Source organism: Neomonachus schauinslandi, chromosome 14, assembly GCF_002201575.2.
Source record: "Neomonachus schauinslandi chromosome 14, ASM220157v2, whole genome shotgun sequence".
NCBI classification, from domain to species: domain Eukaryota; kingdom Metazoa; phylum Chordata; class Mammalia; order Carnivora; family Phocidae; genus Neomonachus; species Neomonachus schauinslandi.
In genome coordinates, this window is record NC_058416.1 from 76,174,277 (window position 1) to 76,188,770 (window position 14,494).

Consider the following 14,494-nt stretch of genomic DNA (forward strand, 5'->3'; position numbering starts at 1 on the left):
GCCCCGCCCCGCGGCGCAGGGAGCCCCTGGCGTGGGAGCCTGGGCCCGGGTCCAGGGCAGCGCCCCAGGGGAGGCGCGAAGCTCCCCGCGGCTTTCTCCGCCAAGGGCATCGAGGCTGTTCGGCGCCCACGTGATGGGGACTCCAAATGGGTCATGTCTCCGTCCCCACTTCCCTGCAGAGACCTCACCGCGACGACAGGCCCGCTTCCCCGCCCTGCGGAGGGCTGACCCCCGCTCCCTGGAAATCTGTCTTGCAGGGTTTCTCTTCCCGCTGCCTCGCCGCATTGGGTGGCTGCCGTTAAAAGCTGGGCTCCGGCTCCAGGGGCACCAGACCCCCGTCACCAGCGGAGGATGCTGTGGCGGCCCCATGTCCACCGTTCCGCAGCCGGGCTTGCAGGCCTGTACCGCTTTTCCCAGTCGCCCTCCCCACCTGTGACGCACCCTCCCTTCCTCCTTCCTGCTCAGGGGCTCGACCCACCCTGCGGAGCCACCTGGACAGCACCCACTGACCCAGGGGCCCCGACCCGCCCTCCGTGCGCGGCAGTCACTGTCCTAGACCCTCACCGCGGCCCGGGGACCCAGCTCTGTACCTTCCTGGAGCAGGTCAATCCTGCCTCGTGCTGGAGCTCTCCCTCGACACCGACGCCCCTGCAGTCTGCCTCACACCCGCGTGCACGCACACTCGCACACTCGCAGACTCACACGCACACACACTCACAGGTGGTAGCTGTCCCCCGGCACACTAGCAGCCCACGTCCCCTCCCCAGCAGCGCCCAGGCAAGGACACGAGGACCAGGGCACAGGTATGCTTTATTACTTCGTCTCCACAATCGATTGTCCTCAAGAATGATTCAGACCCCTTCCCACGCATTTATAATTTATGAAGAACCGGCTTACGAGGTTCCAGGTGCTTCCCGAGGAGCCAGCTCGCCTTCCCGAGACCACCGGTCGTTCTGGCCCCCACCGCAGGCCCCCACTCCTCCTCCTGACCCCTGACCTCAGGGAAAAGAGCAGGCGCATCCAAGAGCCTGTCCCACCTGGGTCTCCTGCTGAGAACGGAAATGGGGGTCCCACAGTGGTAAGTCAGCCCTTCCCAAGGCCCCGGCCTCCAGGAGGCCAGGTCCACTTGGATGAAGAGAACAAGGCACAGGTGTGAAGAGGAAGCAAAGTCAAAAAATGGAGCTGAAGACGGGGGTCCTCCGATGCAGGTCACTGCCCGTCACCTTTCCTTTCTCCCAGACTTACCCCCAGGCAGTTGGGTCTGGGGTGGGTGGAGGTGGGCGCGGCAGGTGAGTCCACAGCAGAGGGCTGGGGCCGGGAGGTCCTGGCAAGAAGAGGCATGGCCCCCAGCTGTCCACCCCCCAGGGTCCCAGACCAAGCGTCAGGGTTAAAGCCTCACGGCTCCTGCCCCCCTTTCCCGTGGTCCTCAGGCCAGCCTGGCACCTGAGCGGGGCGCTCGTCGGCCCTGCCTCGCGGCTCAGCTCTGGTAGCTCTTGAGCAGGTGCCCGGCGATCACCAGCCTCTGGATCTCACTGGTGCCTTCATAGATCTCGGTGATGCGCGCATCGCGGTAGTGGCGCTCGGCCGGCATCTCTGTCACGTAGCCCATGCCTCCCAGGATCTGGATGGCCTACCGGGGAAAGTGGCCCATCAGGAGGGAAAAGGCCGTGCCAGGGGCAGGATCGGCCACACTGGGGGACCAGCAGGGGCGGGGACGCTGGCCCACTTCCTGCCACTCACCCCCCGGGGGCCTCGCCTGGCGCCCCCCTCTCGCACCGGGCGCTCACCTGGTGGGTGATGGCAGTGGCAGCCTCCGACGCAGCCAGCTTGGCCATTGCTGCTTCCTAGGCACAGGGGACGGTGGGGTCAGAAACTACTTCGGCGGGGAGCCACCGGCACATGGCGCTTCAGCGGGGCCGGTCCTGGGGAGCCTCCCCCTGCAGCAATAAACCCACAGGCCCGAGGAACTGGAACCCCACCCAGACGTCTTGCTCCACACACCAAAGCTCTGGGCCATGCCTGGGGAGACCCCTTCCCCACAGGCACCTTGGTGAAAGGCTTCTTATTATCCTTCAGCATGGCAGCACGCCAGGTCAGCAGCCGGGCGCTCTCCAGGGCCAGGGCCATGTCCGCCAACTTGAACTGCAACAACCCAGCCCCCCACCCCCACCCCGCAGCAGTCAGTGGCCGCCCCTCCCTCCAAGGAGGGGGGTGGGAAGAGGAGGGAGAACCCGGGAGCCAGAGAGGAAAGGCCGAGCTGCCCTCCCTCCAGCATCCGGGCTAGGCTCCCCGTTACCTGGATGCTCTGGAGCTTGGTGAGGGGCGCCCCAAAGGCCCTGCGATTCTCAGCGTAGTTCACAGCACAATCGAGGGCGGCCTGGGCAATGCCCAGGGCCTGGGAGGCGATGCCAATGCGCCCCATGTCCAGGGTTTGCTGTGGGGAAGGCCCCGGTCAGTGGCTGGCCAGCTGGGCCCCAGGGCCCCCGGCCCCACCGCCAGGCTCACCATGGCTATCTTGAAGCCCATCCCCGGCTCCCCCAGCAGGCTGTCCTTGGGGATACGACAGTCCTCAAAGATGAGGTTGGCCGTGGATGAAGCCCGGATGCCCAGCTTGTCTTCCTTCTTCCCCAGCGTGAGCCCAGGCGTCGGCATGGGAACCAGGAAGGCACTGATGCCCTGCAAGGCCCAGACACAGGCAGAGATGTTCTCAGAGACTGGCCCGGCCACACCCCTTACTCAAGGGCACCAGAGCAAACCGGCCCCTTCCCGCCACCTCCCTCAGACCTCAGCCGGGGCGCCTTCTGCTGGCTGCTTAGGGGAACGTGCAGACTCGGGCCTCAGGCCACCAGCAGGCCAGGGAAGCAAAGGGGCCCCCCCAAGGGGTGTGAGAGCAGGGACAGCTCCACTGAGCCACAGGGAATTCGCATCGAGAAGCTACGAAACATCTGCGGCCCAGAGGTCTCCCCAACCCTCTCCCCGGGGTCCCCACCTTGTTCTGCAAGGATCTGTCTGTGCTGGCGAAGACGACGGCGGCGGAGGCCTCCCAGGAATTGGTGATCCAGGCCTTGGTGCCATTTAGGACCCATGAGTCCCCCTCTGCTCGGGCAGTGGTGGAGGCGGCTCCCGCGTCGCTGCCATTCCCTGCCCCCGACACAGATTCAGAAGCCACTGTTGCCGCCAGTGAGCAGGGGACCCAGCCTGGCCCCCAGCTCCAGCACAAGAAATCAGGGTTTGGCTCCCAAGAGGAAGCTCCCAGGCCACACCAGCAACCAGAGAGCTCTCAGAGACTAGTCCAAGAGGGCCTGGGGGGCGGGGGGGCAGAGTGGGGCATCTTCACGCCCAAGGGACCCCAGAGCCAGGCGGCCAGAGCTCAGCCCCCACTGCCCACACCGAAGGCCTGTGCCCTTGTGTCTCATGGCCCCGCTCCTGCCTCTGCCCCAGCGGCAACCCAGCCCCAACCCGAGTCTGTCACTCTGATTCTGCACAAGGCACGGGGGCCAACCACGGTCCCACCGTGGTACCTGGTTCACTGAGCGCAAAGCAGCCAATTCTGTCGCCACCGGTAAAAGGGGTGATCCACTGTTGCTTCTGCTCCTTGGAGCCGAACTTCAGGATAGGCCCCAAGTAGAGGGACTGTGGGGGTGGGCAGAAGGGGTGGGTGGGTGGCCAGAGGGGGCCTGTGGACCCCACTCCAAGACCCGACCTGAAAGAACCAAGCCCAGAGGAGGTCGGGGGCTGGGTGCCAAAGCCCGGCCATGCCCAGGACACCAGGACACGTGGCCAGAGTGCCCACCTGCCCACGGGAGCCTCCCTTCCACCTGTGTGTCCCAGGAGTGGGGACTCACGTTGTTGACACTCATGATGACTCCTGTCGAGGCACAGCCCCGGCTGATCTCCTCCATGGCAATGGCGTAGGCCAGGTAATCGAGGCCGGCGCCGCTGAACTCCTCAGGCACATCCATGGCCAGAAGCCCAAGTTTGCCCATCTTCTTCACCTGGCCGCAAAGGGAGGATGTCATGGCAAGGGCAGCTGGGGGCCCGTGCCCACCCCTCCCAACTCCAAACCCTCCTGCTCCTGAGCCAGTGCCTGCGGAAACTCAGGCCACGTGGTCCCATCCACCCACCCCCTGATCCCCGAGGCCAGACGCTGAAGACCCAACCTCAGCTCAGGTCTGCCTGACAGCACCGTGCATCCAAGCTGTTCTGCCCCCCACACTCCACACTGGCTCACCTCTGTGTCCGCAGCCACAGCCAGCAAGCGGGCAGAAGGCACAGGAAACCTTCAGGGGCCCCCAGGGTAAGGAGCAGGACAGCACAATGCCATACAGACCTTCTCTCAGCTCTACACACATACCCCTGTCTCCCCACCACAGGGCCTTTGCACGTGCTGTTTCCGGTCAGTAATGCCCTTTATCAACTAGTTGTTGTGGTCTCCTTCCCTCCAGATCTCAGCTCAAGCCTCACTTCTTGCAGCTCTCCCAGAACCTGTGCCCCTCCAATGCGGGGCTTATGCAGCTGGAAGTTCACACCTATTACTCTGCTGGTTTGGGTTAAGATCCTTCTCCCTGGGGCGCCTGGGTGGCTCAGCTGTTAAGTGTCTGCCTTCGGCTCGGGTCATGGTCCCAGGGTCCTGGGATTGAGCCCCGCATTGGGCTCCCTGCTCCACGGGAAGCCTGCTTCTCCCTCTCCCACTCCCCCTGCTTGTTTTCCCTCTCTCGCTGTGTCTCTCTCTGTCAAATAAATAAATAAAATCTTTAAAAAAAAAAAAATCCTTCTCCCTGACCATGAGGGCCAAGACTGGTTTTTGCTCACTGCGATATTTGCAGTGCCCACGAATGAGTGAATGAATGCTAAGAGCTTGGAGTTTCTGATTTGGAACAACAATAACAGTAACCGTCAACCAGCAAGTGCCTACTGTGAGCCAAACTCCGCATCTGAGTCTCTCCAGACCTCAGACACATGGAGCAACCTGCTCGGGGCCAGAGCTCATGAATAATGCGGCCGGACCGCACCCCGGTGACTCCAGGGTCACAACCAGCTCAGCACAGCGCCCAGCTCCGCCCCTCTGACCTGGGACAGGTGAGCCTGCATTCTGGGGGACCGACACGGACCACACAGAACCTACTGAGCTTCGAAAGGAAGCAACTAAAACCAAGTGCCCGTGGAGAGCAGCAGGGGGCACGAGGAGAAGGGCAGCGCTGCTTTCCAAGAGCCCCTCGGTGTCATTTGATTCCTGGAACCACGTTCTTACACTATTTGGACTTAAAAAAGCAAACATAAGAATTTTCACAATATTTTCTCATTTTTCTATAATTAATATTACTTCCATGATTGTAAGTGCTGCACCTCCTCCGCAAATAGCACCTGCGTCATGGGACTGTTGAAGGACTGAGAAAATGCATATCAAGTGCGGAGCCCGGCGCCTGGCGCAAGTGGGACGATGGGTGAATGCACTTCCCATCACGAAGTGGGCTGACAAGTGGTCACCTGGACGAGGGTGAGCGGGATGAGGAGCACTCCCATCATGATTTACACGCCCCTCTGTGGAATTCTTACCAGACTCTGCCCTGAACTGTTCCCATAGGAAACCCTCCTACAAGCCTCCACGCTTGGGGTGGCCTTACTCCCCCCTCAGTGTCTCCCAAAAACACCCGGGGTGGGGGGGGCAGACACTTCTTGTCCCCGGGGTGGCACTGACCTACCGAGCCCACAGAGCTGATGGCGCCCTGCAGCCACAAGAGGGCAGACGCGGGTGCCTCCGCAGAGGAGATGCCTTAAGGATCGTGGATTCTCTGGGGGGACCCAATGGCATCTCAAGGGTCCTTACAAGGGGAAGAGGGAGACAAGGAGAACGAGAGGTGACAGTGGAAGCAGGTGTCAGAGTGACCATAGTGCTGGCTGGAAGGGGGTCACAGGCGGGTAGCGCAGGCGGCCTCCACATGCTGGAAGGGGCAGGACATGGACCCTTCTCCACAACCACCAGCGTGCTGATTTCGGCCCAGCGAGACCCACTTCGGATTTCCAACCTCCAGGAACTGTCGGATAATAAGCCGCTGTCGTTTTAAGCTGCTAGTCTCTAGTCTGTGGTCATTTCTCACAACAGCGCAAGAGGAAACTGACGGTTTCTGAGCCTGGGTGACTCAGTTAAGCGTCGGACTCTTCATTTCCGCTCAGGTCATGATCTCAGGGTCACGGGATCGAGCCCCGGGTTGGGCCCCGCGCTGGGCACGGAGCCTGCTTACGACTCTCCCCCGCCCACAACCTGTCCCCCGCTACCTGTCCCTACTGCTCACGCTCTGTCTTAAAAAAAGAGGGGGGACTCAGGTACCCCAGATGTGTCACTTTGAGAATCTCGAAAAAGACAAACATTCTGTGGTGACCACACGGCTGCAGCGGGAGGGGTGGGCCTGCTCAGAGGCACTGCAGCACGGCGGTGGGCTGTGGTCTACACAGCACCGTATCTCATCCCACGTGGGGGCTCACAGGGCCCGGTGCCAGCACGAGCGGGGCCTCAAAACAGAAACCGTCAGACTCACCCTTCCAGGCAGCCAACAGACCCACGCCAGGGGGATCACGGCCTTGCGCTGGGGAAGGCGGTGCGGGGTCAGGAGCCTGGGCCACACTCCCCGGGGGCTGGAAGCACGCGGGCCTCCAGATGCACGCGCAGGCCCCGACGGGTGCCTTGCCAGAAGGCTCTCTGGCCTCCCGGCAAAACTGTCCCATGCTGCAGGTGCTACCCAACCTCCTCTTCATCCCACAGCCCTTCATGGTACATCCCTGGAATGAAGGACGGAGTCGTCCCACACCCCGCAACTCCACTTCACCCCAATTAACAAAAAGGGAACCGAAATCCCCAGGTGGGGTGTGGGCGGAGTGAGGATGATCCGTCTTCCTTCTGCAGGCGGGGGGGAGCTCCACAGAGAGGAGACTCCTCCGGGACATAGGACGTCAAGCCACGTCCAGGCCACAAAGAAGCCAGAGCTTGGGGGCCCTCTCCCCTTGACTGCGCCCCCCACCAGCTCTCCTGACGGTTCTCGCTGCAGGAGCTCACTGCACCCCGACCAGTCACTCCCCTCAAGTCTCACCCAGGTCCACTCTGCCCCCACTACTTGCCACCAGGGTTTGCTTGAAAAGCTTCCAGCTCCAGCTTGCTGGAGGGCAGGAGCTCGCCCACGCTGGACCCAGAGCCTGGACGCAATCCGGCTCACCCAATTTCATCAGTGATGCCTGGCTCTGCTTTTCCCAACCTTTCTACTCAGAAAGCCCAGGGGCGCCTGGGTGGCTCAGTAGGTGAAGCATCTGCCTTCAGCTCAGGTCATGATCCCAGCGTCCTGGGATCGAGCCCAGCATCGGGCTCCCTGCTCAGCGGGGAGCCTGCTTCTCCCTCTCCCTCTGCTGCTCCCCCTGCTTGTGCTCTCTCTCTCTGACAAATAAATAAATAAATCCTTAAAAAGAAAAGAAAAGAAAAGAAAGGTCACCAGATCCCTGGCATGATGCTACAGCCAGCTCGCAGGAACGTTCTAGGGAAAACACAGAGACAGAACAATGCTGGTAGTGTGTCCGGGCAAATGGACCGGCGGCGGGGGAGAGAGCCAGCCTGGCAGCGCAGGGAAGAGATGACAGCATGGAAAAGAGAAAGAGACCGGGGACAAGACGCAAAGCAGCGAAAACAGGAAGAACATGTGTGTCCTTCCCGCTGGGGAACGTTGAGCGGGCACTTCCTAGAGACGCACCGCCGTAAGGCGCCCCCGGAGCTTACGCCTTCGCAGGATCAAACGTATCCTGAGTTTGCATGAGCTCAACACAGTCAAAACTGACTCCCTTCAAAGGATCCGATCTCCTCGCTTGCCGGAGATTTGCTGCTTATTCAAGGGAGAGAAGCCCTGTTTGCCGCCGCCTCGAGTGTCCGCTGGTGGCCGGCGGGTGCTACGTGCTGGGCCAGGACGGCCACGCAGCGTCACCTCGCCTCCCCGTTTGGTCAGCAACCCCGCTGCGGACTGTCGGGCTCTTCCCGAGAGCACGGAGTCGTGTGGACAGGGACGTGCGGGCGTGCGCAGGAAGCCGACCGCCCGAGACAGCACAAAGCACTGTGCTGAGGCCAGCCACAGAGTCGCCGTGAGGAACAGGATGCTCCCAGGACACAGATGGAGGAATGCGCTTGGGACAGAGGGGAGGCGGCATTCGGGACACACTTCCAGGGTGGAATTAACAGGACTCAGTGGGTAGGAGGAAGAAGACAACGGGGCATGGTTCTAGAGGTTTCTATGTGGCTAACTGGGTCAGGGAAGCACCATCACCGGAGAGAGAGCACGACAAGGAAGAGTGGGTCTTGCACCTGCTCTACTAAAGTTATTCAATAAACAGTCACCAAGTGAAGGAGAAGAAACGGGGCTTGGTTTTTTGTTTTGTTTCGTTTTTAAAGTAGGCTCCACACCCCAACATGGGGCTCGAACTCATGACCCTGAGATCAAGAGTCGCACGCTCTACTGACTGAGCCCGCCAGGCCAGGGGCCCAGTTTTACACAATAGATATACAGCCCCCACGTGCTGGAAGGCTGGTGAGTCCAAAATCAGTTGAAACACCATTTTATTTCTTATTTCCCTTTATAACAAAGTAACATTGTAAATTTTCCTTTGTTTCCTTTCTTCTTCTTCTTCTTTTTTTTTTTTGGTTTGAATACAGGAAAACTGAAGCTCAGTGTAGGTTCCCAAACCAGCCAAGCAAGCAGAAATTGGCACTAGCCTTCCACCTAATTCTTGGCCTCCCTCAATTCTTCTCCCCTTGAATCTTCCCCCATGAACCCACCTTTTCTGGGGGAACCGGGTGGACAAAAAATTCTTCAGGAAAAAAATATTAGAAATCACTAACTAAGCACCTACTATAGGCCAGGCGGGTGCTCAGGGGTCTGTATCTGGCTCCTCCCATCCTACCTGTGGGGCTGTTAGGCAAGAAACTTAACCTCTGGCTTCAGTTTTTTCATCTAAACACCGAGGACACTTTGAGTAACTTCCCCAGAGTGTTGTGCTGAAGACATAATGCAAGCACCTGGAATACAGTAACCCCCAAATGATAGCTATTCCTGTTCTTATTACCGTTTTATTGGGTAACGTTCAGTGGTATTATTTTGATTTGGGCAACCTGCCATATTATCTGTGGGTCTAGTTCTCTGATCCCTCTGCCCGCATAAGCCCTGGATTCCCTTCGGTACCTGGGAGCTGAGTGCCATCCAGAGTAACAGAGCCGGGGACAAAAGCACAAATCCAGCAGGCTTCCATCTGCCACGAAGGGAAGAAAACACGGATTAACCTCCGTGTCCCATCAGCCGCCAAGACAAGAGTCCGGGGCACGGGAGGGGTGGTGGCAAGATCAGAAGATGAGGCACGGCTCCTCCCTAGCTCTACAACCCCATGCCATTCAAACAGCGGCTCCTTCATCATCTCCGAAAAGGGGAAAGTGCAAGCCAGATGCGTGATCAGCGACACGAAAACACCTAGACCAACACAGACCCAAAGACAGACGCCATCACAACTCGGAGCTACGGCCGTGCCCTGGGCGAGTCCTGATGAGCTCTCCCGGCTTCCAGAGGGAGGGAGGCTGATGCCGTGGCCTCCTCCCTCCACACCTGTGTCTGCCACTGCTCCGAGGGGTAGCTTGCAAACTCCCAAGCCCCAGGAAGCAAGGAGGAGATGATAAAGCCAGAGGACTAGTTCAGAGGAGCTTGGGGGAAAAAAGTCTGTTTCTACTGCCAGGTTTCTTGCCCAGAGCAAATCTAGGCCTGTCATCTTAGTAAGAATTTGAGGGAACAGAGGAATAGCGGAGGAAAAGTAAATCAAGCCGTCTGTCTTTTGGTAGGAAAAGCCCCAACACACAGCCATGTCTCAGGCAACTGCTCTGGGGGCAACGTCTTGAAACTCCTCTCGGCTTGTTCCCATCCTCTGCTCACCGAGAGCTGGAGTTTGGTCACATCTCCATTAATGGCACTGAACGGTAAAGGGAACGTGCTGGGTGGGGTCACAGAGCGGAGGGCAGAAGGGTAGTTTAGGCCCTTGACGGGAATATTCCCAACTAGAACAGGCCTTCCCTGCCCGCCAGCCGGGCTTCTGGGCCAACCTTGGGGAAACTGGATGGAGAAGGAGGTCCTGGAGCCAGCCAGGCTTGGGATGTGAATTCTAGCGCACAGATCGGTAACCTTGGAAAATCACTTAACCCCCCCTCTGCCTCAAATTTCTCAACTGTAATAAAAACAATCATAGTATTGCCAGTTCCCATGTCCCCAGGAGCAGGAGGCACCAGAATTCGACATGTGTTGGCTCATTTAATCCTGGCAAGCATTCTAGAAGCCAAATGGGGATCAGATTTGCAGGTGAGGATGTCCTCAGACCTAGCCAGGATGACCCAAAAGTTACCCGAAGTTACCCAAACAGCGTCAGTGCCCGGACTACCATCTGCCCACCTCACTCGGAGCTCTCCGTGTGTCGCCACAGTCCGGGCATGGTGCCCAAGACGCTGTGAACAGCACGGTATTTTCTAAGCTGGAAAAGTGGCCCCAGAGCCCAGGAGACATGAAATGGCAATCAGAAAACTCTGGAACTCCTTAGAGTGACAAACAGGCCAGGAGAAGAGGCCAGAAAGATTTACACCTCCACAAATCCTTTACTGAACAAATATTTGTTGGATATTTATGCCGTGTGCCACAGGGCTTGCCAGGCCCCGGGGATCCAGCAGAAACATCTTATCCAGGAAATGACAGAGGAGCTGACTGCAAGGGAAAAACACAGAGGCACGGGAAGGAGCATGCTCCCTGGGGTCTCAGGGTCGGGCAGAAGAGCTGGGCCTCGGCCCTCACTCGGCATCTCATTAGCTCCATGACCTGGGGCACAATATTTAACACCCCCTCCCCCAGTTCATGTGAGTTCACCAACTATCCAGCAGGGTATGTGATACTTGGACCCTCACCTCACAGGTTGATTGTGAGATGCAGATGGGCTGGCACACCTCGAGGGGCCCAGAACCGGGCCTAGCCCCTGGCGGGCATCCTGCAAGCGCTAACTGTGGCTAGCAGCACAATGCCTGGCCCACGGTAAGTGCAACGCCCACCCACCATTATGACTGTTATTGCGGAAGTTAAATCCGGGCAACAGGCCTCGTGCTGGATGAAGGAAACCTCCAGAGCATCTTCTGGGTTCCAGGACCCACCTTAGGATTCCTGGCTTGGAGTCTCAGTGCCTCTGGCTGTCCCTGTCACCGCCAGTCCCGCAGTGGCTGGCAGACCACCATAGGGGGCTGCTGAGGTTGGAACTCTCACCTGGGCCCCCGGGAAGCGATGTTCCTTGTCCATCTGGGCTGCAATGGGAACCAACTCCTTCTCAGCAAATTCCCGGCACGTCTGGCGCAGCATCTGGTGCGTCTCTGGCAGCTCCACAGACTGGTAGATAGTATGTAACCGACGCCAGGCCCGAGGATGCAGAGCTGTGGGCAGGAAGAACAGGTAGTAGTGGAAGGGGAATGCAGGAGGTCCTGCTGCATGATCATCATGGTAATGGCCATCCAGTGACTCAGCGGGCCTACCCCAGGGATGATTTTGCCCCCCGGAAGATATCTGGCAACGTCTGCAAACATTTCTGGTAGTTGTAGGGTGGAATGCTCTTACCATGGAGTGGGTAGAGGTCAGGGATACTGCCTAATACCCTACGAGGTACAGGACAGACCCCACAACAAAGAATTATCGGCCCAAAATGTCAATAGCGCGCTGTTGAGAAACCCACACCAACTGAATGCTTCCTCCACTTGCTACACAACTATCCCAGTCGATCTTCAGGACGACACCAGTCATACTAAGACCACAGCTTTGCCACCTTAGGCAAGGATCTTAACTTCACTGAGCCTCCGTGCCTAGAAAACCTGGTGGCCAGCAGTACTGAGCTCCTGGGGGTGGGAGGGTGAAAGAGATGCTGACTGCAGCACCAGCACAGGGCCTGGCAGACACAGCCCTCCACGGGGGTCTCCTTACTGTTGTCCTGCAGGCAAAGGAAGCCCTGGCCACGTGAGAGAAATAAGCTGGGAAAGCGCGGTATGAAATAATCAACAAGCCCGAACAGTTACTGAAAGCCATCTGACAGGCGCTGTGCTGAGTGTTTTACCCAGCCTGCGTGCGATCTGATCCTTGTAACAACTCCACGAGAACAGGGACACATCGCTGGGACCATTTTACACACGGGCCAAATCCGGCGGACGGGCCGAGCGTCTCGCCCAAGGTCACAGACGCAGAGTCTGGGTTCAGACCCAGGCCTGGCTCGGGAGGACAGGCGCCCCTGGGCCTCCGCGGGCGAGGAAGTGAGCGGGGGTTGTGGGGGCAGTGCGGGCGCGGGTCGGAGCGGGAGCCGGGGCCGTGCAGGCGCCAGCAGCGGCCCAAGTGGGGCAAAGGCCGCGCGCGCTCCCGGAGAGGGTGCCGTCCGGCCGCCGGGACTCGAGCCCGCTCGGCCGGCCCGGGCCGCCGCCGCCCCGCTGTGCAGAGCCGGAGCGCACTCACCTCCGCGGCTGGGGCCGCAGGCCCGGGCGAGCAGCGTGGCGGCCATGGACGCGGACGCGGCGCGGAGTTTCTGTTCGGCGACCTCCCGCGGGAGCGCACCGGTTCCGGGCCGCGGGGGGCGGGGCCAGGGCGGGCCGACACGCCCCCTAGCCCCGGGGGCAGGTCCCGGCCCCGCCTCCCTCCCCGGAGCGCTCAAAGCGCTCTCCGGCGTTTGCGAGGTCTCCGCGGTCCGCCCTCATCCTTTCTCCAAACCCTCGGACGGTGGCCCATCTCTCCTAAAATCCAATTCCGCGGCCTAAAATGCTCCATATGACCAACCTGCGCCTACCTCTCACGCCCCGTGCCCACCGTGCCCTCGCTGTCTTTGCTCCAGCCGCTCAAGGCAGCTCCAACACTCCGGCTTGTTCCTGCCTCCGCGACTTCGCAATCCCTGTTCCTCTACCTGGAAGGCTCCTTCCCTCCATCCAGGTCTCACTCTGACCACACATTCTCCACCCCAACGTTTGTTTTATTTATTCCTGGCACTCAGCGTCTGACATCTTCTCGACTCCTCCCTCTAGTCTGTGAGCTCCGAGAGGCACAAGGATCTTGTCTTGCCCTGATGCTCGATATTCAGCCCCAGCGAATTGGGCTGCGTGGGAGGGGGATCTCTCTCCTCCAGAAGTTGTGCAGGTGGGGTGGAGCTGTCACCCCCTTATTCCACTGTAGTCCCATCTGTTTCACCCCCAGTCGTGGGGCAGAGCCCATTTGGGAGCAGCGGGCATTGCCCCCAATGCCATGCATTTGGCATCCTCATCAAGACACCTTGACCCTCCCCAGGAAACTGGCGACTCCAGTGCCCTGACAAGGGTCTTCCCTCAGCACAAGCATGAGTCAGACTTCCACACCCTCCCGGGCACCCACACATCCCTCTATCCATCTTTACGCCTCTGTAACTCAGCCAGGCACCTGTCCCCACCACTGACACACATGCCAAAATTTGTCTTCCGCCAAGACCTTGCTCTCCCTCCCCAAGATCAATGAAAAGATGTAGCAAAGTCCTTAATATGTTACCTCTCATTTTAAAAAAGCCTCTAAATCCACAGTACTTTAGACCCGAACCAATGACTGTGGTTGGCTAATGCTCTGAGGCCTTCCTTACCTTTCCACTGCCCCCCCTGGTGCCAGTCCTGGGTGAAAGAAGAAAGGAAAAAGCAGGAGAGGGGGAAATCAGTGAGTGGACGCGGGCCAATGACTGCTTCGGCTGCCACAGACCATCCAAACCAGACTTACTTCAAAATTGTATTGTTTGTTACCTTAAACAACAATGTTAGTTTAATATTAGAAGTATGCCAATTTCCCAGTAAACACAGAAACCAGACAATGGTTTCAAGGGAACTGGCCTTTGAGGGAACTTTGGGGGGGTGATACAACAGCGCTGTATCATGATTGTGATGGCGTGATATGGCTGCGTGCTCGTCCAGCTGTATCTTAAACCAGGTGAATTCTACCGCAGTTAATGCATACCTCAATAACCCTAACATTAAAATACTACATACGGGGCGCCTGGGTGGCTCAGTTGGTTAAGCGACTGCCTTCAGCTCAGGTCATGATCCCGGGGTCCTGGGATCGAGCCCTGCATCGGCTCCCTGCTCAGCAGGGGGCCTGCTTCTCCCTCTCCCACTCCCCCTGCTTGTGTTCCCTCTCAAGCTGTGTCTCTGTCAAATAAATGGATAAAATCTTTAAAGAAAAATAAATACTACATACATTTTTAATTCACAAAGCCCCCCCAGCAAAACAAAGCAAAAATATTAAACCTAGAGCCCAATACTGTTCCCCGATCACCCTAAAAACCAGCAATACTCATTATTTACAGAAAGGTCATTTAAAGAAACTTGGAGCCCACCCCCACCCCAAACCTGCTCCCCCCCCAGCAACCCACGGGGCCCAGTCAGGGGACAAGAGAGGACGCACGTACTGTGAAA

General features: G+C 58.7%; 1 protein-coding gene across 1 annotated transcript; it reads right to left on the minus strand.

Annotated features, from left to right (window-relative positions):
* Positions 1-799: 799 nt before the first annotated feature.
* ACADS (acyl-CoA dehydrogenase short chain) lies at positions 800-12,636 on the minus strand. Its single transcript, XM_021703443.1, has 10 exons — positions 12,531-12,636; positions 11,307-11,470; positions 3,846-3,995; positions 3,522-3,633; positions 2,990-3,141; positions 2,506-2,676; positions 2,297-2,434; positions 2,047-2,142; positions 1,788-1,844; positions 800-1,630 (listed from the first exon to the last, which is right to left on the minus strand). The coding sequence occupies exons 1-10, from the start codon at positions 12,574-12,576 to the stop codon at positions 1,478-1,480; spliced, it is 1,239 nt and encodes a 412-aa protein (XP_021559118.1). The 5' UTR covers positions 12,577-12,636; the 3' UTR covers positions 800-1,477.
* Positions 12,637-14,494: the final 1,858 nt, after the last annotated feature.

Excerpts from the sequence above, each read along its gene's own strand:
- ACADS (XM_021703443.1), bottom strand. The coding sequence starts at position 12,576 with ATGGCCGCCACGCTGCTCGCCCGGGCCTGCGGCCCCAGCCGCGGAG. Across the intron at positions 3,142-3,521 it reads CTTTGCGCTCAGTGAACCAG|GGAATGGCAGCGACGCGGGA; the intron begins GTACCACGGTGG and ends TGTCGGGGGCAG. Across the intron at positions 1,845-2,046 it reads ATAAGAAGCCTTTCACCAAG|GAAGCAGCAATGGCCAAGCT; the intron begins GTGCCTGTGGGG and ends CCCTGTGCCTAG.